Consider the following 27,621-nt stretch of genomic DNA (forward strand, 5'->3'; position numbering starts at 1 on the left):
CCAGAGTCCAGGCACTGGCGCGATGGTGTGGGCACCGATGCGCAGCAGGACCTCGGACTGGGACTGGCAGGGCGGGCATAGGGGGGAACCGCCAGAGACAGGGAGCGCGCGGGCCAGGCCGGAGGGGACGCAGCAGGCGGGGCGAGGCGGGAAGGGGCGGGGCCAGGAGCCCGCCGGGCCGCTCCCCCTCCCCTCCCCCTCCGCTCCCCGCTCCAGCCCCCGCCCCGCCCCGCCCCTCCGGCCCAGGCCTGCGGCTCCGCCCTCCTGGTGACGTCACTGGCCAGGCCAGCCGGCGCCATTTTGAAAGTGGAGTCGCCTGCCGTGCCGCTGCCGCCGCCGCCGTCGCTGTCGTAGCCGCCGCCGCCGCCGCCGCTGGAGAAAGAGCAAGAGTGAGGAAGACCAAGAGTGAAATCCACCATCCCGCCGGCTGGTTTGCCAGCCCCTCCTTCCTTCTCCCCCGACCCCCGCCCCCTCCCCCCACAGGTGCCATCCGCCTCCATCCGCCCTCTCTACCCCCCCATCCCCAGGTGAGGGGGGTGAGTTCAGGAAGCGGAGACCCCGAGGAACCCAGCAGGGTCACCATTTGCAGCGCAACATGGCAGGTAAAGGAGAAATCACCCTCTCCACTGACACGGCACCGCTTCCTTCCTCCTCCCTCCATCACCCCCTAGCGACTGCTTGCGCCTCTCGGAGAGCCACGGGGCACCCCTGGGATTTCAGGGAATTGGTGAAGTGGGCTGGGGTGGGGGTGGGGTGGGTTCTGGGGAGGCGAGTGGTCGCTGTGGTATCGAAATGGCTTTGAACAGGAGGGCTGGAGCCTGGGCATGGGTGGGGGTGGGGTGTGTGCCGGCGAGCCGAGGGGTAAGGCGTGGGTGGGGCGGGGTAGGGGCGAGTGCCGATTCGTCCCTGCGCTTGGGAGCCCGCTGGAACCTCCGCCCCCGCCCCCCTCTGGGGGCTTTTTTGCGGCTCTTCCTGCCTTTAATTCCTGTGTTTCTCCCTGCTGCAAGCCTTCTTGGGTGTTCCTACAAATAAACATATTTTGCACTGAGAAGGAAGAGTGCTTTATAAGTTAAAATACAATGGGGACATAACGTGTATTTCTTTCCACTGTGGGTACGTATATTTTTGAGACTGTAAGCCTGAATTTTTTTTTTTTTTTGTCTGGAACCATCTCCCTTTCGTTTTTTTTTTTACCCTTTAGGTCCAAAGAGTGCAAGGCCTCTAATACAGCGAGTTGCGTGAAAAATGTAATTTAAACTTTCCGTTTTGCATGTTAGCTTTTGTGCAGATGTCCTTTTCCCAAAAGGGTTTCATGGAGTTAGTTAAAATAGTTGTGGAGCTCAGAGATATAAATAGCCAAGAGAAGAGAGATTTAGGTAAAAGCTTGGGGCGGAGGGGGGGAGATGCAGAGAGAAAACCAGGTTGGAATATTTAGCAAGGAATGGAGGTGAAGGAAGAGAAAGGTAATTGCTTCGAGGATTATTTTTGTACATTTTGGTGTTGCTGAATATCTTCCTTCATCTAGTAGAATCAGTCCTAGATCTAGATTCAGTTTCTTTCTCCATAGATCCAGGACATTTCCCCCTCCCTGCTTGGCAGTGAAATGGAAACATTCAGGGACTAAACCAGTTTTCCGTGCGTTTATCAATATTTAGATAGATAGTTAAACCTGTAAAAAAGTTAACATATTGGATTGACTTAGGGTTTGCTATGCGTAAGTTGCTTCTTGGCCTTGTTGAATGATTAAGTGAAATTAAAATTGTTCTGCACAAGATGGTGACAAATGAGCGGAATTAATTCTTTGCCAGGTCCTTTGGGTTCTGAGGGATTAGGTGAAGGGAGGCAAACCAAGCTTCTTTTTGGCAATCTCTTCACCAACATTCAATTCAGTTTCTTTTCCTCTCTGGAGCCAGTGATTTGCTGGTAATGAACTGCAAAGAAATGGGTGGTGAGGTTGTGTTTGCTGTATGTGCGCTGTGGTGATAGGGTTCATATGAATCATCGCTCCTCACCCAGGCAGTAATGTTCCTGAAGTTGTCTCTTCGTTCCGTGTTTTATGGTAGCTTAACCTTATTAACTCTCCTGCAGCCTTTTGTAGCCTTAAAGGAAAACTCTTTAACTTTCGGTATTTACTTCTTTCTGGTAGGTCTTGCTTGAAGTAAGGCTTTTACTGGGTTTGAGGGGAAGGGAAAATGGAAGGGAACTTTTGAACTGATGTACAATGGTAACGATAGTACATGGCCTTTAAATATTTCAGACCTGGAATCTCTCTCTCTTTTCTAATGCAATACCAACTACTGGGGACTAACCTTTTTCCAAGTTAGTGCTGTGGGGTGGTGGTTGTATGTGTGGGCAGTACCAGGCTGTTAGTATCATGCCAACTATGGATGCCATCTCTGTGTTTATGAGAGTAAACATGAGTAGGACTCAGTTTTAATTGGTATGTTTTCTTTTTCCAGGAGCTGGAGGAGGGAATGATATTCAGTGGTGTTTTTCTCAGGTGAAAGGAGCAGTAGATGATGATGTAGCAGAAGGTAAGAAAGCATTTAATAATGCAGAATTTGGATATAGAATCTTTTCAAAATCTCTGTTGCTGAAGGATTTCCTTTCAGCTGAGTCTGTTCTAGTTTAAGACCGTTCTATGTTTGTTGTCCAAGCAGGGAAAGAACAGTTTTAAAAGTCAGCTTTCTGGAAGATAGTCTTAAATCTTTTATTACTGATGCCGTGTTTTTTTGTTTTTTTTTTTTTTTTTGAATTTTTATTTATTTATTATTTATGGTTGTGTTGGGTCTTCATTTCTGTGCAAGGGCTTTCTCTAGTTGTGGCAAGCAGGGGCCACTCTTCATTGCGGTGCACGGGCCTCTCATTATCGCGGCCTCTCTTGTTGCAGAGCACAGGCTCCAGACGTGCAGGCTCAGTAATTGTGGCTCACGGGCCCAGCTGCTCCGTGGCATGTGGGATCTTCCCAGACCAGGGCTCGAACCCATGTCCCCCGCATTGGCAGGCAGATTCTCAACCACTGCGCCACCAGGGAAGCCCGATGCCGTGTTTCTTTGTTATTTTTTCCTGAATAAAATAAGGAGCACTAGATGATGATATATATAAAACCGTCACAAGAAAAATCTGAGGTCCATGCGGTAAAGGTGTCCTTGCTGTGTAAATTTCACGTACAAATAAATGGTGATGCATTTTCATGGTTGTACACTGTTTTTAGAAAATTTAGTTGAAATAGGTGCCATCAGTATTTAGCTCAGAAATATTCTTGATAGCATCTTCCATTTTTAGGGGAGATTTTTAGTTTTTTTTGCACTTGCCTAGTATGAGAGTGTGGTGTTGATTGGCATATTCTGTGAAGAAATGCTGGCTCAAATGATGCATTTAATTGTCTTGTAAAGATTAACTTAGGTGGCTAAGAAAATAACGGTGTTATAGATATATAGCATGTCTTCTGGAGAGCTTATTGTTGTGTATTTTGAAGCTCGATTTGATCAGTGGAAGGGCTTTAGTTTTCCACCAGATTTGTTTATTAGTGTATTTCAAAATTCTAAAGTTTTGAAACTTTAGGATTTTGCATTCATTTGAGATGGTCTTAGATGGAGGAAGTCTTGAGATGGAGGAGATGTTATTTTCTATAAAGGAGTTTTATTATTTCATTGTTCAGAAATATTAAAGTTTGAATTTTAATAGTATTGTATTTGAATTACAGTAGGAATTTTCTAATACTCAGATAAATTAAATATGTACTTTTAATTTTCAAAAATTCGTCTAGTGAAAATTTATAAATTATCTGTCTCTACAGTGTGTTGTCCTCATAATAAGATCCTATTTCTGACCTACTGTCAGTGTACTGTTTGTTTTGAGGGTTTTTCCAGGTGACGGTAGGATGATGGCCTTGTGTTGAGCCAGTTGAATGCTTGGATTTGCTTGTGTCAGTGTTGTTCGTTTTTGTTTTTATTTTTAATTTTTAAATTTATTTATATTTTAAAATTTTTGTCTGCGTTGGGTCTTCATTGCTGCGCACGGGTTTTCTCTAGTTGTGGCGAGTAGGGGCTACTCTTCGTTGCGGTGCGCGGGCTTCCCATTGCGGTGCGCGGGCTTCCCATTGCGGTGGCTTTTCTTGTTGCAGAGCATAGGCTCTAGGCACGAGGGCTTCAGTAGTTTTGGCTCGCGGGCTCTAGAGCGCAGGCTCAGTAGTTGTGGCGCACGGGCTCTGTTGCACCGCAGCATGTGGGGTCTTGCCGGACCAGGGTTCGAGGACCAGGGCTCGAACCCGTGTCTCCTGCATTGGCAGGCGGATTCTTCACCACTGCGCCACCAGGGAAGTCCTCAATGTCATTCTTAATTAAGTACCTGATCAGTTTGCTGAGTTGCGTGGGGAGCCAACTAGCATACATTGTACTTCTGATACAGAGCACTCTCACATTTCTTTCTATTGAATCCTCATCTGTTTTTCAGATGAGAAACTGGAAGCTTAAAGAAGTTGAGACTCACTGATGGTCATACAAATAGTGTAAATCAGGGTCTTCTGATGAAGCCTGTGGTGTTTGGCTTGTTCAGAGAAATAAATCCTAAGTTCAAGGGAGGAGTCATGTGTTACTCATTTTGTAATTCCATTACCTATCGAACAGTAGGCACTCAGATATTGGATCATTAGTTCTGTGCTGTTGTGTAATCCCGCCAAGTTATGAAAGTGCTGTATACTTGAAAAACATTCCTTTGTTGATGTCCATTTATTCCCTTTATCAAAGATCTTCTAGGGGCCTCCTAAATGCTGAGCACTAGGGCTCCAAGGTGTCTAGAATACAAACCCTGCGCGTAGTTCACTGTTAAACGGGCAAAGACCACATGCATTTTATTTAATCAGAAGAAATTGATGATTCCAAACTTAACGAACTGAACCAAACGATAGTTTGTGACATGTATGATGGATCAGTGGTAGTTTTCTTCTGCTAATACTTAGTAACTGCATTTTGCTACTGATTCATTAAATAATTTTCATCTGTGGTTGTTAAATATTACTTATACAGTACATTCCTAGTATCTTATGCTGAAGCTTGGTATGTATATTTTAATAAAAACATGATTTATTCTAGTACCTATGTCTATACAAATGCAATAAGTATAAAAAGCACCCAGTTTTCAAATTATGCAGCTTTAATTTGGGTTTTTTGCATACGGTAGTTTGCACATCATAGTCTATTATGTTTATTTTACTAAGAGAAGGTTTACTTTTCTGAAGTAAAGTAAGATTAATACATTTCCCCCTTGGTTTAGAGTATAGTCTCTAAATGGGTTACATCTGGCTCAACCTTTAGTTTAGCTTGCCTGTTTTCTGTTAACAGTACATCCTAAGTTCTTTTCCATCAAAGGCTCCAAATTGTCTTTCCCCTCCTACATGTATTCAGCTGTCATGGCATACTCTTTTTACTTCTGTAATGCTTTAATCTTCTTTCCATATCCACTTTTACCTTGGTTAAGGTTCTCAGTATCTCTCATCAGGATTGCTCTAACTTCCTAAATGATTCCCTGCTTCTTGTCATGTTTTGCTTCTAAGTTTATCTTAAATGCCGTCCCAGTTTTATTTTCCTCAGAAATCTTTAGTGGTCACTGTATCCACAGGCTTATGAATTACATTCAGATATATTAGCCTAGAATGTGAGACTTCTCACTGGTATGGCCCCTACTTCTCTAAGTTTATTTGCTAGTGTGGTTTACGATCCAGCTAAATGGATACTCTTCTTCAAACAAGTCCTGTACACTCTTACTTTGGGGACTTCGTGGGGGTTTTTTTGTTTTTTTTTTTGCTGTTCCTACCTTGGAATGCCTGATACTCCTGCCACAGTTCTCTTATCACAATCATATTTATCCTTCAGGTCACGCCTGTAACCCTTTTACTCATCTCCCTTTTTCGGAAGTATTTTAAGAATCTTCCTTTGTAGCACTTTGTATTTATAATATTAGTACCCCAAACCTCTGCTGTTGTACTGTGAGCTGTATGTGGGACATTCTGTATATAAACTGCTATGCTTAGAAGAAAGCCTGGAACACAGTAAGTGTCCAGTATTTATTGAATGGAGGAAGAAAATTTACTATAATGAGGTTATGAAGGGGGACAAGTATGGGTGAAAGGTAGCATGACTGAGACACACTTGGCAATCATGAATTTATTTACCTAGCAGCTTTGTAAGTGGACTGATGGTATATAGCCGTGTAGTAGAAAGAAGCGAGGAGACCTTGGGTTTCTATCCTAGTGACAGACTAGTATATGTCACTTTGGGTAAGTACTCCTCTGAGTTCCAATATACTTAGCCTTAAGAAAACAGAACTGGATTAGGTGATTTCGGTTGTTCTTGTACTCTTAATCTTGTTAACTCTCAAAGATGTCTTAGAAAAGAGACAGCCCCACATTATTACCACTGGTAAGTTAAATTGTTTGAGATGTTAGACTCTCTGGGGGCCTTAATTTAAAAATAAGACAGTGGACTTAGTTACTCAAGGCTCAGAATTTTTCCTTAAATAACATTACAGAACTAAGACAGAATTTTGACATTTGATCAGATACTCTCATTGTATTTTGGCCCAGGTAAGCCCTTCAGGACAGTTACAGCCTGTGTTGGGGTACTTATTCTACGCACACGGCTCTTCAGGCACTTTAAGTAGTTTACCTTTGATGTAGCTAATTGTTTGGGAGAAGGATGAGGCACTAAAATCATTCTCGTGTAGTTTTTATTTTAACCTTCATAGTAACAGTAATAACATTTTATCATATCCTGAACTTTTAGTTTTTCCTTTATTGATAGCTATTCTCCCATGAGAAGGTAGGTCAGAGCACAAAGTCCATGATTTGAATCCTGCCCAGTCACCTACTAGCTGTGTGATCTTGGGCAAGTTAACTCAACCTCTTTGTGCCTGTTTTCCACCTCTGTAAAATGAGGATGACAGTAAAACTTGTCTTAGGATGTTGTTTTGATGATTAAATGAGTTAATATTCCTAAAACAGAAACCCAGCACATAATTAGGGTTTAGCTATTGTTATTACTTGAATATTTATGATGAGTAAGGGAGAGTAGGAGAATGAGGAAACTGGGCAATTGTCTTTAAAGGCTACTAAAAAACTTCTCATCAGCCAAAGTGAGGAAAATGGTATGTGTATGTTTTATACATATTCTTTGATTCCACAGATATAAAGTTCAAAAACATTTAGAATTAAACCATAGATTTAGAGACACATATGAAGCTGGTAAAACTCTATAAAGAATAGCTACAAAGTAATTAACTGTAAAAGCCAGGATAGTGGTTATCTTTAAGCAGTGATAGGCAGTTGTGATTGCCAGGGGTTCTGGGAAGGCTCATGGGATGGCAAATTGACCTGGATGGTGGTTGTACAGATGTTTGTAATAACTGGTTAACCTGAAGATTGTTGTTTTGATTTTGATTTTCTATATTTGTTAGACTTCACAATGAAAAAGGTTTTTAAAAAATCCCATACTGTACTAAAGGGTTTAGAATGAAAAATGGCAGTCCCTTCCACACTCACTCCCTAATCCTCCGTAGCCCTTCTCCTAAAGGCAATTATATTGAACCCTTCTTCTAGCTGTATTTCCTTGGGCTTAATTACATTTTTTGTGAATAAAATGATATTTCTATTTCTTTCAATTTTAGACATTTTCAATTGACTTCCTTCCATGGTAGATGAAGATTAAGCTGTTGACGTTTTTGTCCCTTTGCCCCAGCGTTACATCATATGTTGTGGTTAAATTAGAAGTCAGTGCTTACATTGTTACGGGGATGCAGATGTTCCCTGCTGAGCCGGTGCTGCACTGTAGCGTTGCTCATTTCTTGTGCATCCCTTCATTTTCCCTGAAGCTAATAACTGCCTGTTTTTTAATTTGCCTAGTTCTTTTGGAATTTTTTTTTAAAACTTCATTATGGAGATTTTGAACATTACAGGAAGAAGATGAAATAGTATAATGAATTCCCATCACCCAACATCAACATGTGGCCAGTGCTGTCCCATTTATGACTTGCATGACTTGACTCCTTCCCAGTTGTTTGTTATTTACTAATAGAGATATTATTGGTTTTGTTTTTAAAATCTAGATTCAACAAACTAGAAAACCAAGTTCATCATTTTAATGTGAAACAGTAAGGAATATTTCCTCATGATTTTTTGCAGTAGCAATTCTGATAATTTGTTAATTTGTTCAAATTTTACTTGTGAAAATAAAATTATTAAAAATTCAAATACACGTGGATAATCTGAAGTGTGTAATTTTGGGTGAAAGATAAGGAAAAATTAACCAATATGGTTATTTTAATTATTTTAATGCAAATTTTCACTATTTAATATTAAGTATTAAATAATAAATTTTTATTATTTTCATTAATAAATGTAAGTATAATTTTCTTCATCTCCATATTTGACATTCTTAAACTTTCTTTCATAGGATATTATTTTAGGGTATGATTTTATTACATGAAGTCAGTGAAACTTGGATCCAAATGTATTGCATCTTTTCAACACTGCTTCCTGTTTATTTTTGGACTTAGACTTGTGGACTGCTTCTTGGAAAAAAAAAACTTTCATTGGGAGAGTCTAAATACTCCCCACATAAGGACATAAATAAAATTTGAGAGGCAAATAATCTTGGGGTATCACACAAAATTTGAGGGTTTTAAATCCATTCAGTATGTTTTATGCTACAATATAAATAGATTTTAAGATCATTTGTGTTCTGTGTTTCTTAGAGTAGTATGCATGTTAGATTTAGGCACTAGGGTCAATTAGTAGAAGAAAATAGTAGAACCCCATTTTTTGCAAATTTCAGAATATTGGCACATCAGCTGTATTCCAAAATGTAATGACTCATAGCAAAGGTCTTAGTTAACATTCTTACCTTGTTTCACATGTCACACTTCTTTCTCTCAGCACTAGCATTACTGCTGACAGAAGTCTGGTACTAATGCAGTACCATCACTTAAAGTAGTGTAGTGTAACTTCACCCATTAAATAACATGAATGATCATATTTATCTAGTATTAGGCAGTATCCTTGTTTTCTTTTAAGATGCTAAAATTTTTTTCTTACCCCTTTATTGGTAAAAAAAAAAAAAAAAAAAAAAAAAAAATTACAAGAGATAATGGCATTTTGTCTCAGGTTACTAAAATAAACCAAAAATTACACTTAGGTAGTTTTTAGTACTCTCTTTTAGTGAACTATATTTTAAAATTTTTGAAAATTGTGGAATAAGCAGAATGATGAGAGACTGAAGCAAAGAATTAATTTTATTAAATCAGTAAAAAGATTACCATATATTACATATTTATACATCTATATTTGCCTAGTTGAGTTGCAGGAAGAAAGGTAAACTTTATTTTAAGCTTCTTATGCTGTTAAATAGGAAAATTAAAGGGTTGGAGATAGATGTTTTAGCTAATATTCTCAATTACAATCTCTTTTCCCGTAGGTGATAGTGGAAATTAAAATTGAGTAATCAAAGGTCTGCAAGTTGCTTCCTTAGTAGAAGGAAAGAGAAGTAAAGTCTGGTAATATATAAATTAGATTTCTCAATTATGTGCCAGGTACTGTTTTAGGTGCTTTATCGATATTAATTTATTAATCTTTGAAATAAATAGATGCTGTTGTTTTTCCATAGAGACAGGAAACTCGGCTAGGAAGGCTAGTTTACTAACTGTATCCTTGAGCAGGTGGTAGAGCTGGGATTCTTAACTCAAACCTTTACATTTCCCTAATGTAATTTTATTTATTTAAAAACTTGAGCTACTTCTTTTAGTTTAGGTGAAGGTGTTTGAGGTTGTTGGAATGTGACTTGTTTAGAGTTTATTTGTAATGCCGAGTAGATTATTGTTTTGAAGTAATTAAATCCAACTTGGAGGTTTACTGAATCTTCTGCTAATGGAATTCTTAAGCTAGGACATTCGATAAGGGATTTTTGAACCTTCTGAAGTTGTATGTAAAGTTGTAATGTGTGTGCTTGTACATAGGTGCATTTTTCTGGTCACAGGGGGTCTGTAACCACTGTCAAAACAGCGATCATTTATTCCATTTTGTCATGTGGTCTGGCAACCCCTCAACTGTATCAGAAGGTCTCTGAAGTTGAAACTGTTTTCATAATAATACTAAAATAATATTTGCCTTTTTCACTGTGTTGACATTTGCACCAATGGTACAAAAGCAAGGGTTGGTAAATCTGCTGGCATCTTAGCGTGTATCAAGGCCTTGGCACCAAATGGTACCAATAGTCATGGTAATCTTCATTGCCATGTACCAGCAGTTTTAAAATGCCAGTTTTATGTAGTGTCTTTGATGAAACAGTAAAAATTAATTTTGTCCAGTCTCTGCTATTGAAAGTCTTGACTCTTGAGTACATGTGTGTTGAACATTCTGTGTGACAGAATGGAAAGTACACTTAAAGCACTTATGTTATAGACTAGACAGAGTACAGTGGTTGAAGGAAAAGCATGGGTGCAATTACTTGTTTCAAGCTGAAGTAGTTGCTCTTTTCATGGAACATTATTTTTACTAGAAAGAGCTTCTGACAAACTACTCAGACTTGTATATTTGGCAGACATTTTCTCAAGTGAACGGTGAATCTGTTACCTCAGTGGACAGTATTTGTTGCCCATGATAAAATCTGAGCTTTCAAGCAAAACTCAAAGTTTTGGAAAACGTGTACCTCCTGAGCTTGATAACTTCTGAATACTTACAGATATTTTAGATGAGATCAGTAGTAATATTAATGATTGTGATTTTTAATACTGTGTAATGAAATGTATCAACATTTGGAAAATCTGCATAACTGAATGGCCAATGCTTGTGATGTTAAAAAGTTATGCATAAGTAAAAGTGCAAGATAGAGCATTGGATTCTAATATAACAGACAACTGATATGGTTTCAGACTCCACAAACCTTTAAGAAACTATCACGTGTTGAGTTTTGCTGTAGTATCAAAGAGATAGCCGTAACTACCTGAAAAGCCTATTAAACTATTCCTCCCAGGACTTCCCTGGTGGTCCAGTGGTAAAGAATCTGCCTTACAATGCAGGGGACACAGGTTGATCCCTGGTCAGGGAACTAAGATCCCACATGCCTCAGGGCAACTAAGCCCTTGCGCCGGAACTACTGAGCTAGCGAGCCTCAACTAGAGTCTGTGAGCTGCAAACTACAGAGCCCACGCACCCTGGTGCCTGTGCGCCACAACTAGAGAAGAGAAAACCCGCACGCCACAACTAGAGAGAAGGCCGTGTGCTGCAACAGAAGATCCCTCATGCTGCAACTAAGCCCCAACACAGCCAAAAATAAATAAAATTAAATAAGTAATAAATAAAGCTTAAAAAAAATAAAAGGCAACATCTATTTAAAAAAAAAAAAAGGAAACTATTCCTCCCTTCCCAACTACATACCTGAGTAAGACTGGATTTCTTCATATATTTAACCTACACAGCATAGTGTAGTATGTTGAATGCAGAAGTGATGAAGAGGATCTCAGCATTTTCTGTTAAGTCAGACATTAAAAAGATTTGCAGCAATGTAAAACAATGCCATTCTTCTCACTAATTTTTTTTTGGGGGGGGCAATAGTCTCTTTTTTTTCTTTTTATAACTTTTTTGTTAATGTGTAGGGCTGCTTATGACATTCTTGTTTTTTGGCTGCACTGGGTCTTCGTTGCTGCACGTGGGCTTTTCTCTAGTTGCGGCGAGCGGGGGCTACTCTTCGTTGTGGTGCATGGGCTTCTCACTGCAGTGGCTTCTCTTGTTGCGGAGCACGGGCTCTAGGCATGCAGGCTTCAGTAGTTGGCGGCACGCGGGCTCTAGGGCGCCCAGGCTTCAGTAGTTGTGGCGCACGGGCTTAGTTGCTCTGGGGCATGTGGGATCCTCCCGAACCAGGGATCGAACCCTTGTCCCCTGCATTGGCAGGCGGCTTCTCAACCACTGTGCCACCAGGGAAGTCCCCGCTTATTACATTTTTAAGTAAGTAAGTATTTGAAAATTTAAAATATCTTTGGGGTCTTCAGATTTTAATAGTATAAGGAAATCCTGCCATCCAGAAATACCTCACAACTGTGGGCTTAGTCTGTTAATTTCATTGTTCTATTGCTTTAAAAGAATCTCATGAACTATAAGTGATCAGAAAGAATCAATAAGTGCTGCTTTTGTGCATGTGTATTTAAAGCTTTCCTATGACTTCAGATTGTTTCAGCCTACTTACTCCCTTGCTGTTCTTTAGGTACCAAATTAAATCTGCCTTCAGTTTTTTAGGGTTTTTCTCACTATCTCTGCTGAGGTCCAGCTATCATTAATACTTAATGTAGGATTACTAAATTCCTTAAAGCCTAGTCTAGTGCCATTTCTGGGTTGGCTGCGTTGTCATTAGAAATGAGTTGGTGCCCTTGACATTGGGTTTTGTTTTGAACCCGACATGTAGTGGTTTGATGTGTTATTTTTTTCTTGTAAGAAAGGCACAGAATTGGCATGGTAACTATTTTCAACTCTTAACCACTAAAGGGAGGAAAGGAGAAGGAACAGTGTTTTTCTTTAAATTCTACTTTAAAATGCAGCATAATTCTATATTTAAATAGTTGCTGAGCTTCCCATTCGAAGAATGCAGTATCAACTATTTATTGCTTAGTATTTTCAGTTTTTTTTTTTGTGGCTACTTTTCTACCCTTTTAAAAAAATTGTCAAAGTATGTAGGACTTTTAAAACTAGCTTTACCAATTTTCCATTCATGTTTAAACATTTAAACATTAAAATAAACATTGAGTTTATTTTAAAAACAGCTAATTTTTTATTAATATGGACATTTTTAGTTAATGTTAGCTGTAGCTGATTAAAATGTCATCTAGATCTTTGCCTGTGGCATATGTGGAATTCCTGGCAATTCATTATTGAATGCTTCTGTGTGCCACTATACCAAGGGTCAGGCTCTTGTAATTTTAGTTTCTATAGGTTGACTTTCTCTCTGAATGTTCAGATATCAAGTGGAATTTTCTTTTCTGAAGTCCTTGAATGATCTCTTTTATCCAGTTCAAGGGGGTTCATGGACAGTGACCCTGTTTAAGAACCTCTGCTTTAATCTAAAAATTTGTCTATGATTATATGCCTATATGCTTAAGTTGGAGGAGTCAAGGATATTTTATATGGTAACGATAGTTTTTAGGCTATTAAAAGGGTATTCTTTCTTAGGAATCTTCTTAGTACTTACTGTTACTGATATAATATTAGAGGGATGAATCTTCTAAGATACTGGACCTGACAGCTTTAGTGTATTCCCATCTTGATTTTTTTTTTTTTTTTAATTAAAAAACTGCTGTCTCTTTAACCATGGGTAAAAATATTACAGGAGTATATTGGATTTTTATCTAAGTGCTTGTTTATACTTCATTCAGAAGGAATCTAAATTCTTCTTCAGTGGTCTGTATTAAGAGAGAAACCGAAGTAGGTAAAAGGGATTGGTGGGAACATTTTTTAAATTATTTGAAAATCTGGAACAATGTTACTTTTTAGAAATTGCCATTGTAGTTTCAGGTTTGCTGCCTATGAAAGTGGAAACAACCTCTTTGGTGTTTCCCCATGTCTTTTTTTTTTTTTTTCTTTCCCAGTTTACCACAAGGTGAGAGTCTTCTGGGCCTGGAGTAGATATGTTTTTAAGATAGCATAAGAGGAATTTTTAATATTTTCTGTTGGCTAATAGATTGGGAAGGCTGTATTTCAAGAAAACAAGCTGTTGTAGGCAATCAGTAACTCTTGTCAGATTCCTTATGTAGGGATGCAACATTAAAAATGGTTATAAGAATTGGTAGTGGGGAAAGGATTGCTCCTAGTCTTCTTATTTTTTTCTAGCAGCAGAACCACATCTTTAAGTGAAGTACTTTTTAGCTCCCTAATGTTTTTATGTATTTTTCATTGTAAAAAAACACAAAAACATAAAGTTTACCATCTTGACCATTTTTCAGTGTACAGTTCAGTAGTGCTAACTGTATTCACATTATTGTGAAACAGGTCTCCAGAAGAACTTCATCTTGCAAAACTGATACTGGACCCATTAAACAACAACTCCCCATTCTCTCCTCTGCCCTGATATCCACCACCGTGCTTTCTGTTTCTGTGAATTTGACTACTTCAAATACCTCATACACGTGGAATCATACAGTATCTGTCTTTTTGTGACTGGCTTATTTCATATCCTCAGGGTTCATCCATGTTGTAGCATGTGACAGGATTTCCGTCCTTTTTAAGGTTGATTTCATTTTATGTATATACCACATTTTGTTTTTCCATTCATCTTTTGACAGACACTTAGTTTGTTTCCACCTCTTAGCTCTTGTGTACTTCCAGCCTTTTTATATATAGCTGGGGTTCTGTGGGGAGGAGCATCCTATAAGTACTTTCTGTAAGTGATTGGAGGTGGACAGGAGAGCCCTAAGCAGAACAGGAAAGTATCAGATTAGAGGATCTTAAAGAATACAGATCGGTACTGCTGTGATACAGATCTGTTAGCCCAGATTAACAGTTTGAGGACAAGAACTGGGTTACTTTATTTTGTAGGCTATTTCAGGATAAGATTAGGCAAAATCTAAATTTTTGACCAAAGTTTCACCTCATTTGCAGTTTCTGGTTAAAAATAGAAAATCCCATAGATTTTGTAAGTCACATTTCATTACTGTAAAACTAACAGTAAAGACAGTACGTTGTTTTGTGTGTACTTTAATTAGGCAAAGTCTTCACCATAATAGGAAAATTTGATAACTGCATTGCATTTCTTTATAATGAAATTGTAGATAAGGAATGACCAAGGTTGCGTTTCTTAACAATAGCCTTTGAGGTAGACATTATTGTCATTTTGTACACAAGGGCACTGAAGCTCCAAGAAGTTGAGCAATGTTAATCTAAGATTATGAGTTAGTAAAACTGTTCTGTCTACTTTTTAGGCTCCCACGTTGCTTCTATGTGGTTCAGCTTTAAAAAAATACTATTTGATTAAATCTAAATCTCGGGTTCTCATAGGGAATGGTGCTAAGGTGAGACCTTAGGTATTCATCTACAAGTCAACAAGTACTTGTTGAGTGCCCAGTATTTTGGAGAATGTGAGAGAAATAGAAGACATGAGTCCATCACTTTAGGTATATTAAGGAAGGTCAGTTTTATTACAATAAGCATTCTCCATAACACGTTGTAGCCTTTGGTATTAACCAGTTCATGTCACCGGGAGATCCTTGACTAATCGTATGTAAAACTTTTATAGGTAATGCTGGGATATGAGTAGTAAATCATTTCCCCTTTTCCAAGTTGACTTGACTTTGCTTGATATTGAGATGGTGTTGTAGTACGCATACTTGGTTGTTCAAAGAATCACATATATTTCAAGTCTTTTTTTTTTTTTTTATGAGATGTCTATATTTATGCTTTAGAGAAACTAGTAGTATATAACATTAAGTAGTAGTGTTAATTCTGAGGTCTCATAACATGAGCATTTTCCACATTTTTGAAAGAGTTAACTGCAAATAAGCTGTTATCAGTTGGAGGGCCTTTATTCTGTGAAAGTAGATGACAGTTGTCATGGGTGTAGGTTGAAGGCATATGGAGATGTTTGTATATGTTATTTATAGCTATGATGGTAAGAATATCCAATACCAACTAGAAAGAAAACCCCACTATAACTTTGAAGTGTTGTATTTTATTTATGTAACTGATGCCTGAGGCCTCATGGAAATAAAGTGAGAGCTAATTGAAGTTATTTGGAAGTTCCTTTACTGTTAGAATTATAGTCCTTTAAGTCGGGAATGCTCAGTTCTACTCTGGGAGCATTCTGTTATTAACACATACTTGTTAAGCATGTCTCAAGTCTTTTTAAGACATAAATATGTCTTTCAGTGGTTTCAGATGGTCATGAGTTGAATTTACTAATGAATATAACTGGAGATTTCTCCAGGCAAATGTTTGTGGTAGCTTACAAGCCCTTCTGTCCCTTTCCTTTGTATCCTGTGTTTCAAAACCTTCATTTGAAATTTGGCAGTTCCTTAAAAAGTTAAACAGCGATTTGCTCTGTAACCCAGCAGTTCTACTCCTAGGTATATATCTAAGAGAATTGAAAACCTGTGTCCACAAAAACTTGAACATGAATGTTTATAGCAACATTACTCGTAATAGCCCAAAAGTAGAAACAAACCAAATGTCTGTCAACTGGTGATGCATAAAGAAAAGGTGATGTAGCCATACGGTAGAATATTCCACAGCCACAGAAAGTAATGAAGTACTGATACATGCTGCAACGTGGGTGAACTTTGAAAACATGCTAAGTGAAGACACCAGTCACAGAATCCACATACTACATGGTTCCATATATATGAAATGTCCAGAATAGGCAAATATATTGAGACAGAAAGTAAATTAGTGGTTGCTAGGACTCGTGAAGGGTGGGAGTAAGGGGAGTGGCTGCCAACAGCTACAGCGTTTCTCTAGGGGTTGATGAGAATGTTCTGGAACTAGATAGGGGTGATGGTCGCAAAATTCTGTGAATACTGTAAAAACTGCTGACTTGTACACTGAATTTGAAAAAATAATAATAGTAAATAAACTAAACAATAAACAGGAGAGACAAGGTAGGATTCCGTTTCTTAAAAAAATTTCTAGAGCCAATTAAAAACTCCCATTTACAAAAGAAAAAACTTTTCATTTCGTAGTACTTCTCATATACAGACCACATCTACATCTGACTTTCTCCACTGTAGTAAGCAAATCTAGTTTGCATATCTTTTTTACAAACCAAACGTAAGGCAATTATTTTTGTATTTTACTAACCAGAATTTAATATAAACACACACACACAGACATGTACAATGGTAAAGCCAAACAGTACAAGAGGTGTACATAGAAAGCACGTCTCCCTTTTATCCCATTCTCCCAGGTTCTGTGTCCCCGGAGATACTGTCACAAATTTCTTGTATGTTATTCCAGAAGTATTTCATATTTGCATATTTTTAGCTTAATGGAGCCTGTTCATCATTTTAGGTTTAAAAGTAAGAAAATACATTCCAGAAATCCATGATAGGAAAGGTCTGTAGGCCCCCTTAGCTACCAATTTCTTTTAACTGGTCTGTGATTTCTGTATCTTCAGCCTGAAGAGTTGCTGAGAAGGTTGTATATGTTTGGGATGTGCATCTAGGTGTGCAGTTAGTGTGCAATAAAGCTAAGTAAAATTTATAATTATTAATGTCTAAGATATCAAAGTCTTTAAAAATAACAGTTTGTGTTCATTGATACCTGGAGTCTGTGCCTTACCCCTTATTAAAGTAGATCTTGAGCTTTCTGGAATTGAATCTTACTGTTCCTGGTAGAGTCTGAAGTGACCTGGTCTTTTTGGTGATTATTTAATTAAGATTATAGTAGTTATTATAGAGTAGGCTAGATCCCAAGGACCTAATTTTTTTTTTCTACTGTGTCTTTCTGGCTGGTCAGTAAATACATAGGTCCTTTTGTTCACATATCCACCATCTCTAATTCTCAGATGAATTTCTTGGGAATTTGGCTAACATTGTTTAAAATGCTAAAATGTCCTGATTTGTATACTGCTCAGTTGATGAGAATACAGCTTTATCAAATTCTTGCTATGTGGTAATTTGCTAATGTTATAAATTTTTATTTTTTTAGGAAAAATAACTTTCTGAATATAAACATAAAATGTTGATATATTTTAAAAAATAAGAGCTCACAAAACTTAGCTGATTGCCTATTAGTGTAAGCACTTTGTATGCATTATCTCATTTAATCTCTGAGGATAGGTCTTACCACTTTCATTTTATAGATGAGAAAATCAAGGATTAGATAAAGTAACTTGACCAAGGTCACACAGTTGGTAAGTGGGGGAGCCAGGGGATGAACCTTGGTTTCTTCTGACTTCAAAACCATCATAAGTAAGTGAAAAAAATAAAACCACATATAATCTCACCATTTTTAAATAACGTCTATTAACATTTTGGCATAGAGCTTTCCAGTGTACAGTCCTTTTTCTGCTGTGAATGTATATTTTCAAAGCTGGCATTACACGTATAGTTTTGTATTATGCCTTCTTCCCAGTTAACATTTAAGAAGATAAATGGCTGTATGTTATTTAATTGGATGTCTGGTATATTTAATTTGGACATTTCATTTGTTTATGACTTTTGCTATTATAAATTATGATGAACATCCTTGTGAGAATTTTATCATTAACTTTAGGGTCTATTTCTAGCGGTAGAACATAATAGTCAAAAGGTGTGATCTTTTTTTTAAGGCTAATGGTATGTATTACCAAATTGCCGTAGAAAGGTGGTGTTGGGTTTCCCTTCCTCCACCAGTGAATGGGAGTGCCCATTTCCTGACCTGATGACAATGTCTGGCACAATACTACCATTCAGAAATATCTTTTCCACTTATTTGTTTGCGCGTGTTTAAGTGTGTAGATTGTGTCCCTGTCCTTTGTCTGTTGTTCTTTGGGGGTGCTTGTCTTTCTTATTCATATGTATGAGCACCACCTCCCCCACCTCCCGCCCCACATCATATTATACCTGAGGGAGGTTGTATGGAAGCACAAAGAAGAAATAGTTTGGGTCTAGAGTAGATGGGGAAAACTTTCTAAAAGAAGTGATTTTTGTGTGTTTTTGACAGGCAAAGGAAGGCCAAAGGGTAAGGAAACAAACATTTGAGAACTACTATGTGTTTTCTTATCTGTAAATGGGGGTAATTAATAGACTTGCCTTGTTATTCAGAGGATTAAATGTATGTGCGTGCTTAGTTTTGACACATAATAAGTGCTCAGAAAATTTAGTAGGTGCAGTCATTTAGTTACGTAATGCTAGCAGACTAACAATTAACAGAAGAATAAAAGCCTATATGAGCCCGTCAATTTAAAAAAATCTAGTTGGTTTTGAGATTTGGGGCAGGTTACAGGCACCTTGAATAAGTGTATGTTGCATTAATGAATACAACTGTAGTTTGGTTGGGTTAGGAATTTGGGAAATCCAAAGACAGAAGTGGGAAGATTAATTTCATCAGGATTGGGGTCAGGCTGGGTTCTGGCACTTTGCCTATTCACTTGACTAATTTAAAATTAATGTGTGGCAAAATAAACTCAAAATGGATTAAAGACCTAAATGTAAGATCAGACACTATAAAACTCTTAGAGGAAAACATAGGCAGAACACTCTATGACATACATCACAGCAAGATCCTTTTTGACCCACCTCCTAGAGAAGTGGAAATAAAAACAAAAATAAACAAATGGGACCTAATGAAACTTAAAAGCTTTTGCACAGCAAAGGAAACCATAAACAAGACAAAAAGACAACCCTCAGAATGGGAGAAAATATTTGCAAACGAAGCAACTGACAAAGGATTAATCTCCAAAATATACAAGCAGCTCATGGCAGCTCAATATCAAAAAAACGAACAACCCAATCCAAAAATGGGCAGAAGACCTAAATAGACATTTCTCCAAAGAAGATATGCAGATGGCCAACAAACACATGAAAGGATGCTCAACATCACTAATCATTAGAGAAATGCAAATCAAAACTACAATGAGGTATCATCACCTCACACCGGTCAGAATGGCCATCATCAAAAAATCTACAAACAATAAATCCCGGAGAGGGTGTGGAGAAAGGGGAACCCTCTTCCACTGTTGGTGGGAATGTAAGTTGATACAGCCACTATGGAGAACAGTATGGAGGTTCCTCAAAAAACTAAAAATAGAACTACCATATGACCCAGCAGTCCCACTACTGGGCATATACCCTGAGAAAACCATAATTCAAAAAGAGTCATGTACCACAACGTTCATTGCAGCACTATTTCCAATAGCGAGGACACAGAAGCAACCTAAGTGTCCATCGACAGATGAATGGATAAAGATGTGGCCCATATATACAATGGAATATTACTCAGCCATAAAAAGAAGTGAAATTGAGTTAGTTGTAGTGAGGTGGATGGACCTAGAGTCTGTCATACAGAGTGAAGTAAGTCAGAAAGAGAAAAACAAATACCATATGCTAAGACATATATATGGAATCTAAAAAAAAAAAAAATTGTTCTGAAGAACCTAGGGGCAGGGCAGGAATAAAGACGCAGACGTAGAGAATGGACTTGAGGACACGGGGAGGGGGAAGGGTAAGCTGGGACGAAGTGAGAGAGTGGCATGGACATATATACTCTACCAAATGTAAAATAGATAGCTAGTGGGAAGCAGCTGCATAGCACAGGGAGATCAGCTCGGTGCTTTGTGACCACCTAGAGGGGTGGGACAGGGAGGGTGGGAGGGAGATGCAAGAGGGAGGGGATATAGGGATATATGTATACATATAGCTGATTCACTTTGTTATACAGCAGAAACTAACAATGTAAAGCAGTTATACTCCAGTAAAGATGTTTAAAAAAATGTGGGTCAACAAAATTTCAAGCTTTTTTTTTTTTTTTTTTTTTAATTTTTTGCCTCATCTTCCCATTTTTCTCAAGTTCCTCCAGTGTTGTGTTCTTCCCTGTGATTGTATACTCTGCATCTTCTCTCAAGAATAATATAATTCGGGAGTGAGGGGGAACTTGGAACAGGCAGTAGAGCCCAAAGCATCCTTCACCATTAGTTTCATTTTCCCTGAGCAGGTAAGAGTGGAGCTTGGGACACCTGAAGATGTGATATCAGGAAAATCCCATTACAGGTATTGACCCCTAATTGCTGAGGCTCTAAAAAAAGCCCTATCGCGTACCCCCCGCCCCAATCTAAGGCAACATTATAAGTACATTATTCTTTTATATTATAAGTATTTTCCCACTCTTCTTTCCTCCACTCCTCAGCTGTTTGTATGATGATCTGAATGCTTTACCAAACCTTGAGTAGGCTGACGAATATATGGCTAGCTCGTAAAAAATTCTACAGGCGTCTGAAGAGAAAGCAAGTTTTATTGTACCAGTGAGCACACTATTTCTCTCCTCCATTCCTTATTCAGAGGTGTGCTGTTTTGTTGTCAGAGGGATGGTGTTAGCCCAGTACAGGTACTTCTCAAGCTTTACGTGCTTACGAATTTCCTGGGAATCTTGTTAAAATGGAGATTATGATTCTGCATGTAGGTCTCGGGTGGAGCCTATGATTTTGCACTTCTAACCAGCTCCAGCGACCGCCATGTTGCTGCTGCTGCTCTGGTGGTCTGCGGTCCACACTTTGAGCGACAAGGCAGTTGATAGCCTTCTTTAGGGGAAGGGGAACAGGTAGGATAGTCTCTTAATTCTTTTACTCAGCATTTCTGACAGACTGAATAGATCCATTGTGCTCTTCTCACATCAGTTAACATTTGTTCAATAAATGAATAAACACCTCCTGGGAAGCTTTGTACTAGCTGTTAAAAGAACAGCTTGCATCATAGTACTACACTTTAGCCATCCCTAATTGTTAGGTTAAATCCATGTTTGCAAGTTCAGTTTAGCGCAGGCCAAGATCTTACTATACTTATAGGCTTGCTTTTGCTAATTTGCTTTTATAAGTAGATTGTCCCCCAGTGCTGTGAAAAGGATGAGTTTAAGAAGTGAAATCTTAACTCCTTAATCGGTTGTTTCATAATCTCTAACACAGGTTTCAATAAGTATAAATGACTAACCTTTTAATTTTTATGTTTGTGATTCTTCTGTTTGCTTCATTAGCCTTGAGTGACCTTTTCAGTCTCCAATAAGGATTTCTCCCTCCCCGGCCACCTAATCTTAGTTTTGTTTTAGGCTGATTTTCATTTTATCCATATAGCTCATGTACATAATTTAACAAGTCATTAGTTTCAAAATGCTTTTGAGGAAGATTAATAGTTTTCTGTCCCTCCTCACCTATCCTGACCTTGACTCCCCTTCTTCAAACTCTTCTAGCAGTTTCTTCTGGTATTTGTTTTCCTGTTTCTAAGGAGTATGCTCATAGAGCTCTTTATCAAGTTTAGACATCCTCAGGTGTAAATAGTAGCTACGAGTTGAGCTCCGTTCTGTCCCTCTTACTGCTCCTGCTCTGTTTCCTCAGGATTGTTGTGCCATTATTATTGTTTAAACCAATGTTAGAGTGAGTTTAGACAGGCTGAATAACGCCTCCCTCCCCCTCCCAAAAGAGGATACCCAATTTGTAACCCGGGGAATGAGTGAATATTATATGACAAAGGGATTTGAGATGTGATTAAATTAAGGATTTTTTTGAGACAGGGAGGTTATTTGGGCTTATCCTCCTAGGCCCTAAATGTAATCACAAGGGTACTTTGTAAGGAAAAGAGGAGGAGATAAGAAGATCTAAGGAGGAAGTAGTAGGTGTGACACCAGAAGCAAGAGGTTGAAGTGAAGCAAGGAAAGGATTACAAGCCAAGGAATGCAGGTGGCCTCCAGAAGCTTAAAAAAGGCAAGAAACCATATTCTTTCTTAGAGTCTCTAGAAGGAGCTAGCCTAGCCAATACCTTTAGTCCAGTGAAACTGATTTTGGTCTGCTGGCTTCCAGAACTGTAAGCAAATAAATTTGTGTTGTATTAAGCCACCAAATTTATGGTAATTTGTTACAGTGGTCATAGGAAACAAATACAAAAGTAAACATTATTATGTCCATATAAATACTGTTCACGCTGCCAGGTAATGAATTATGATTATATCCTTTCTGCTATAACATTGTTTTTTCTAGGGGTAATAATTACCGTGTTTTTCCATTTGTTTTTTTTTTTTTAATTTATTTATTTATTTTATTTATGGCTGTGTTGGGTCTTCGGTTCTCTGCGAGGGCTTTCCCTAGTTGTGGCAAGCGGGGGCCAGTCTTCATCGCGGTGCGCGGGCCTCTCACTATCGCGGCCTCTCTTGTTGCGGAGCACAGGCTCCAGACACGCAGGCTCAGTAATTGTGGCTCACGGTCCCAGTTGGTCCGCGGCATGTGGGATCTTCCCAGACCAGGGCTCGAACCCCTGTCCCCTGCATTGGCAGGCAGATTCTCAACCACTGCGCCACCAGGGAAGCCCTGTTTCTGTTTTTTTTTTTTTTTTTTTTAATCTACCATCACTGTTTTCTTTCTACACCTTTCAGTAGCCTTTCAATATTGTTTTCTACATGGTCAAAAGAATCAGGTAATCAATTATTTTCTCTCCCCTCGACCCCTGGAGTTCTCCATCATGCTGTTTCAGGCTGAAGTGATTTGCTTCATTTTCTGTGAATCTATCACTGAATCACCCTCAAATCCTCTGACAGGGAGACTAGCTTTCCTGACAGTGTTTTGAAGCACATTGGATGTTCTACCAGTTTCACTTTTGCCTTGAGCTCTGTCCCTCTGATACTCTGGGCATTTTCTAAGTTTATTGCTTAGCCTTGGGATTTTCCTTTGTTCTTATCATGTTCACATCACCATCGTGGGAATTCCTTTTGCCTTTTCTGTGTTGGATCTCCTTGTTCCTGGATGCCATGTTTTTTTCTTTCTTGGTTTACTCCCTCATTTTAGTGGTGTACAGCATCTAGTATGTCATGAGAAAGATTTCATGGGTGGTAGTTTTTGAGATCTTACCTGCTTGGAAAAGATGTCTTTATTCTGCCTTCACACTTTTGGGTTTGGCTGGTTATTGGAAATCATTTTTCCTCAGAATTTGGAAGGCATTTCGTCTGTCTGCTACTGTCCAGTATTGCATTTGAGAAGCCTGTTGCTATTCTGTAGCACACTATTCTTTTTTCCTCTCTGGACGATGTGCTATGGTGTGAGTCTTTTTCGTTGGTTGGGCTAATACTCGTTGGCCCCTTTAAACTTGCAGATTCATTTCCTTCAGTTTTTTTCTTCTCTGTTTGTTTCTGCAACCCCTAATATGTGAATCTTGGACTTTCTGCATTGATCCTCTAGTTTTTGTGGGGGGGGTTTTCCCTTCTATTTTCCATCATCTTTACATTTTGTTCTTTCTGGGAGAGTTCCTCAATTTTGTTTCCAACTCTTTCACTGATTTTTACAATTTCAGTTATTATATTTTTAAAAGCTTTTTGTGGAGTATTCGTTTTTCAGCAACCTCTGTTTTGTAGACGGAGTATCTTTGAGAAGATCCATCTAATCTTGGCAATTCCATTTCCTTTGAGTTCCTTTGACAGAGCAAATCAGCTGGTGGGCTCAGTGAAGGTGATGAGCCTGGGATTCTCAGCGTCTCAACAGCAGGAACACTTTCAGAGGCAGGTGTGTGTGGGGGGTGTCATAGCTTAAGCCTGGCTGCTGACATCCTGAGAGCCAGGAAGGTCAGCTCATTGCTGAGTATGCATCCTTTCACTTGATCTCGTTTTCAGTTTGGTACTTCGCCTTCAGCTCCAACCGATATCTTCTCTGGCTCAGTTTCTTCAGAAACTAAATAGTTCTCTCCTTGAGAGTAGGACTTCTCTGCATCTTATGTAGATGTTTCAACCAGTAGCCTTGTTTTGAGCCCCATGTCTCACTGTTGTCCTGTGCTGGCCCCTTGCATGGTCTGCAGTCTGCGGGGTGAATCTGCTCGTCTCTCCTTGGCAGCCCCCTCCACGTGCTTTTAGTTTTCAGTTTCCTTTATTTTGCTAAGTTACCTGCTTTCCATTTTCCAGCACATTTGTTATTGTCCTCTGCTGTTTCCCTGCATGTTCCTTTGTTCTTATTGTCTTAAACTGTTTTTATTCATTTATTGTCATTTTAGTGGGATCTAAAGGGGAGAGTTAAATGAAGTGTTTGGAATCTCCATGTTTAACAGGTAGATCAATAAATATAGTTCTGTTTCCTTCATGTGGCAGGACACTTGGTAATCGCTTTCTCTGCCATGGAACAGGAGAATTCACAGAATTCGTATTTCTAATTCTTTTAATGTAAAGGTAGACTTAATTGTTTTCTCATATTTAAATTCTAACGTTGTGTACTATTAGGCTCCATATACTATAAGCCTTGGAAAATTGTGGAATCTTTCCCTCAATTAGGGCAAAAAATGAGAGAAATTAAAGTAAAAGACACTATTTTCAAACCAAATTTTAGACGTTAAGGAAACAGCCAAAAGGAGTGAGTTTTTAAAAAATTTACTATTATAATTTTTAAACTTTGAAGTGTATTTTGATACATTGAACTCTACAAGGACCAGGTCTTTATTTACTGCGATACCTTCAGCACCTGCAGCAGTGTCTGCATACGTATAGTAGAAGCTCTTGAGATATTTGTTGACTGAATGCATATGTGAAATTTGTTCACATCTTTAAAAAGTCAAGAGAAAGCTTGAGCTTTATTAGATATTAATGACTTTTAAGGTTTTTTTTCTACTCCTAAAATCACTTGTAATTAGTTGGAATGTTTGTCCCAAAGTGAATAAAATAAGATTATAGTCAGTTACTGATTGCAGGGCAACTAAGTTCATAATTTTCTACTGGGAACATCACTTATTCCTGAAACCAAGACAGAATTAAGGGAGTAATAATTTTTCTCTCTTTTTATCAGAAGCTCTCATCCCCTGATGTTAGTACTATACCATTTGTATACTTAGTAACCAGGCTGCCTCTGCCTACCTCTGAGGTCTTTTCTGTCATCTCCTCCATGTGTTCCATGAACATACACATACATAGTCTTGTTCTTGTTGAAGGCTTTCAACTTGCCTTTTTAACCTGGAATGTACATTACCCAAATTTTTGCATGGCCTTAACTACCAGTGTAAGTTAACTCGAGTCCCCTCCCAACCCCAAAGTACACTCAGTGTTATCTGCTTTTTTTCCTCTTTTTCACCCGCATTATTATTTGAAATAATCTTATTTATTGTTTGCTTGCTTATTATAGGCCTTCTCTCAAGTTTAAAGTTTTCACGCATGAGGAAATGAACTCTATTTCTTTATTTCTACCACTTTATTCTTAGCATCTTGAATGATCTCAGGCACGTAACAGTATTTGGCGCACTCAGTGAGCATTTTGTAATTATTTGTTGAAAGGGTGTATAAATTGTGCAGCGTGTTTTCACATGTCATCCCATTTCTTTAAACATATATAAAACTTCAGTGTTTTATTTTACTAAATGTATATACTAGTTTTTTAAAAACAAAATACAACCAGCTAAAGAAGTTAATAGCATTCATATCATTCTTCTCAGTTTTGTGAACCAGTAAAATGAGGCCCAGAAAAGTACCCTGAGTCACACAAGCTATTATAGACCAAGCTGCTGTAAAAGATCCAAATACCCAGTGGTTCCCCAAATTGGAAGCTTTTTTCTCTCATGTAAGCCACCAGTGGTAGAGAGGAGTCGGAAATGGATAAGCTGCTTTTTTCCAGGGATCATCCAGCACCCCAGATTTCTTAGGTCTTCGTCTTTACTCTTCTGTAGTGTGTTGCTCTTATCTGCATGGCCAGATCTGGTTCACATCTGTGTTCAGCCCTTGGGAGGGAGACAGAGGAGGACAAGGAGCTTCTTTTTAAGGATGTGCCATGGAAATTTTACACTCATATCCCATTGTTCAGAACTTGGTCACATGGCCTTAGAAGAGCCCAAGAAATGTAACCTCTACTTTTCCTGTTCAAACTTTGTGCGTGGTTTTGCTGGGGGGTGCGGGTGGAGGGCCCCCGGTGGGGAGAATCAGGGTGTTTTGTTACTAAAAGGAGAAAGGCGGAAATGGCCACTTGCAGGGTCTCTTAGGACTTTTTACTCAGGCCTGATGATTCCTTAGTTCAGTGTTCTTTCCTTCCTACCTCATCTGCACCTAACTAACATTAGATATCTTCTTCAAGAAATTAAAAAATTAAAAAATGCTACTGTAACTTTCATTGTCAGATAAAATGTTGGTTAATGCAGAATGGAATAGGTTCTAGAGTAGTAACAGTTAAAATCTTCAACTTTGATTGTGTCTTGTTTGAAGTGGGGTGGAGTAGGCCTGCATCTCCTTTTTAAGAGGCATGAATCCCTCTCCCCCAGTCATGGGTGCCCTATATAGATAGCTTGGTTAGAATAGGGGAGATTTTCTGGTTTAGTGATGATTTGGGAGAAACATGCCAGCTTAGATCTTGGTTTTCACACTGGTTAGATAGGAAAAGGCCAGTCTGGCTTTTTTTTTTTTTTTTCCATTATAGGTGGCTTCATAGTTTTAGGACTAAGCTAAATGTGAAATGAGGTCAGACAGATAATATTAGATCTATACAATGAAATATGAAGAGGTCTCTGCTGGGGGCAGGAACCAGAGGGGTGGTTCCCTGAAAGGCTTTGCAGCCCATTGAAAAGAAACCCAGAGAGGAGAGAGCTTCCTTTTTTGCTACCATTGTACGAGAATGTATCTGGAGTTGCTATATTCCCTCTATCCCTTCCTTTTCCAACTTTTATTTTGAAAAATTTTAAGCCCACAAAGAAATTGAAAGATAAATATGATAACCATTCTTTATTTTATTCACCAGTTGTAAACATTTTGCCACATTTGCTTTATCTATACCTGCACTCCGGCCCCTAAATTTTTTGAAAGTAAATTGGAAACAGCATGATGCTTTACCCCTAAATAACTCAGCTTTTATCTCTTAAGAACAAGAATATTCTCTTACACAACCACAATACCATTATGATATCCAAGTAATTTAGCATTAATTCAGAAATGTTCTCTATTACACAGTCCATTTTTAAACTTCCCCAACT

The 27,621-nt window shown here is 38.6% G+C and overlaps 1 protein-coding gene across 2 annotated transcripts in view; it reads left to right on the top strand.

Moving 5' to 3' along the window:
• Window positions 1-288: 288 nt before the first annotated feature.
• Window positions 289-27,621, top strand: part of PPP2R2A (protein phosphatase 2 regulatory subunit Balpha) — an 85,120-nt gene continuing 57,787 nt past the window's right edge. For both annotated transcript variants that reach the window (XM_068552743.1, XM_068552744.1), the window contains exons 1-2: window positions 289-602; window positions 2,460-2,534. In XM_068552743.1, the coding sequence (XP_068408844.1) occupies window positions 596-602; window positions 2,460-2,534 (82 nt within the window). In that variant the 5' untranslated portion in view covers window positions 289-595. The remainder of the gene's footprint in view (window positions 603-2,459; window positions 2,535-27,621) is intronic.

Source organism: Eschrichtius robustus, chromosome 10 (assembly GCF_028021215.1).
Source record: "Eschrichtius robustus isolate mEscRob2 chromosome 10, mEscRob2.pri, whole genome shotgun sequence".
Lineage (NCBI taxonomy): Eukaryota > Metazoa > Chordata > Mammalia > Artiodactyla > Eschrichtiidae > Eschrichtius > Eschrichtius robustus.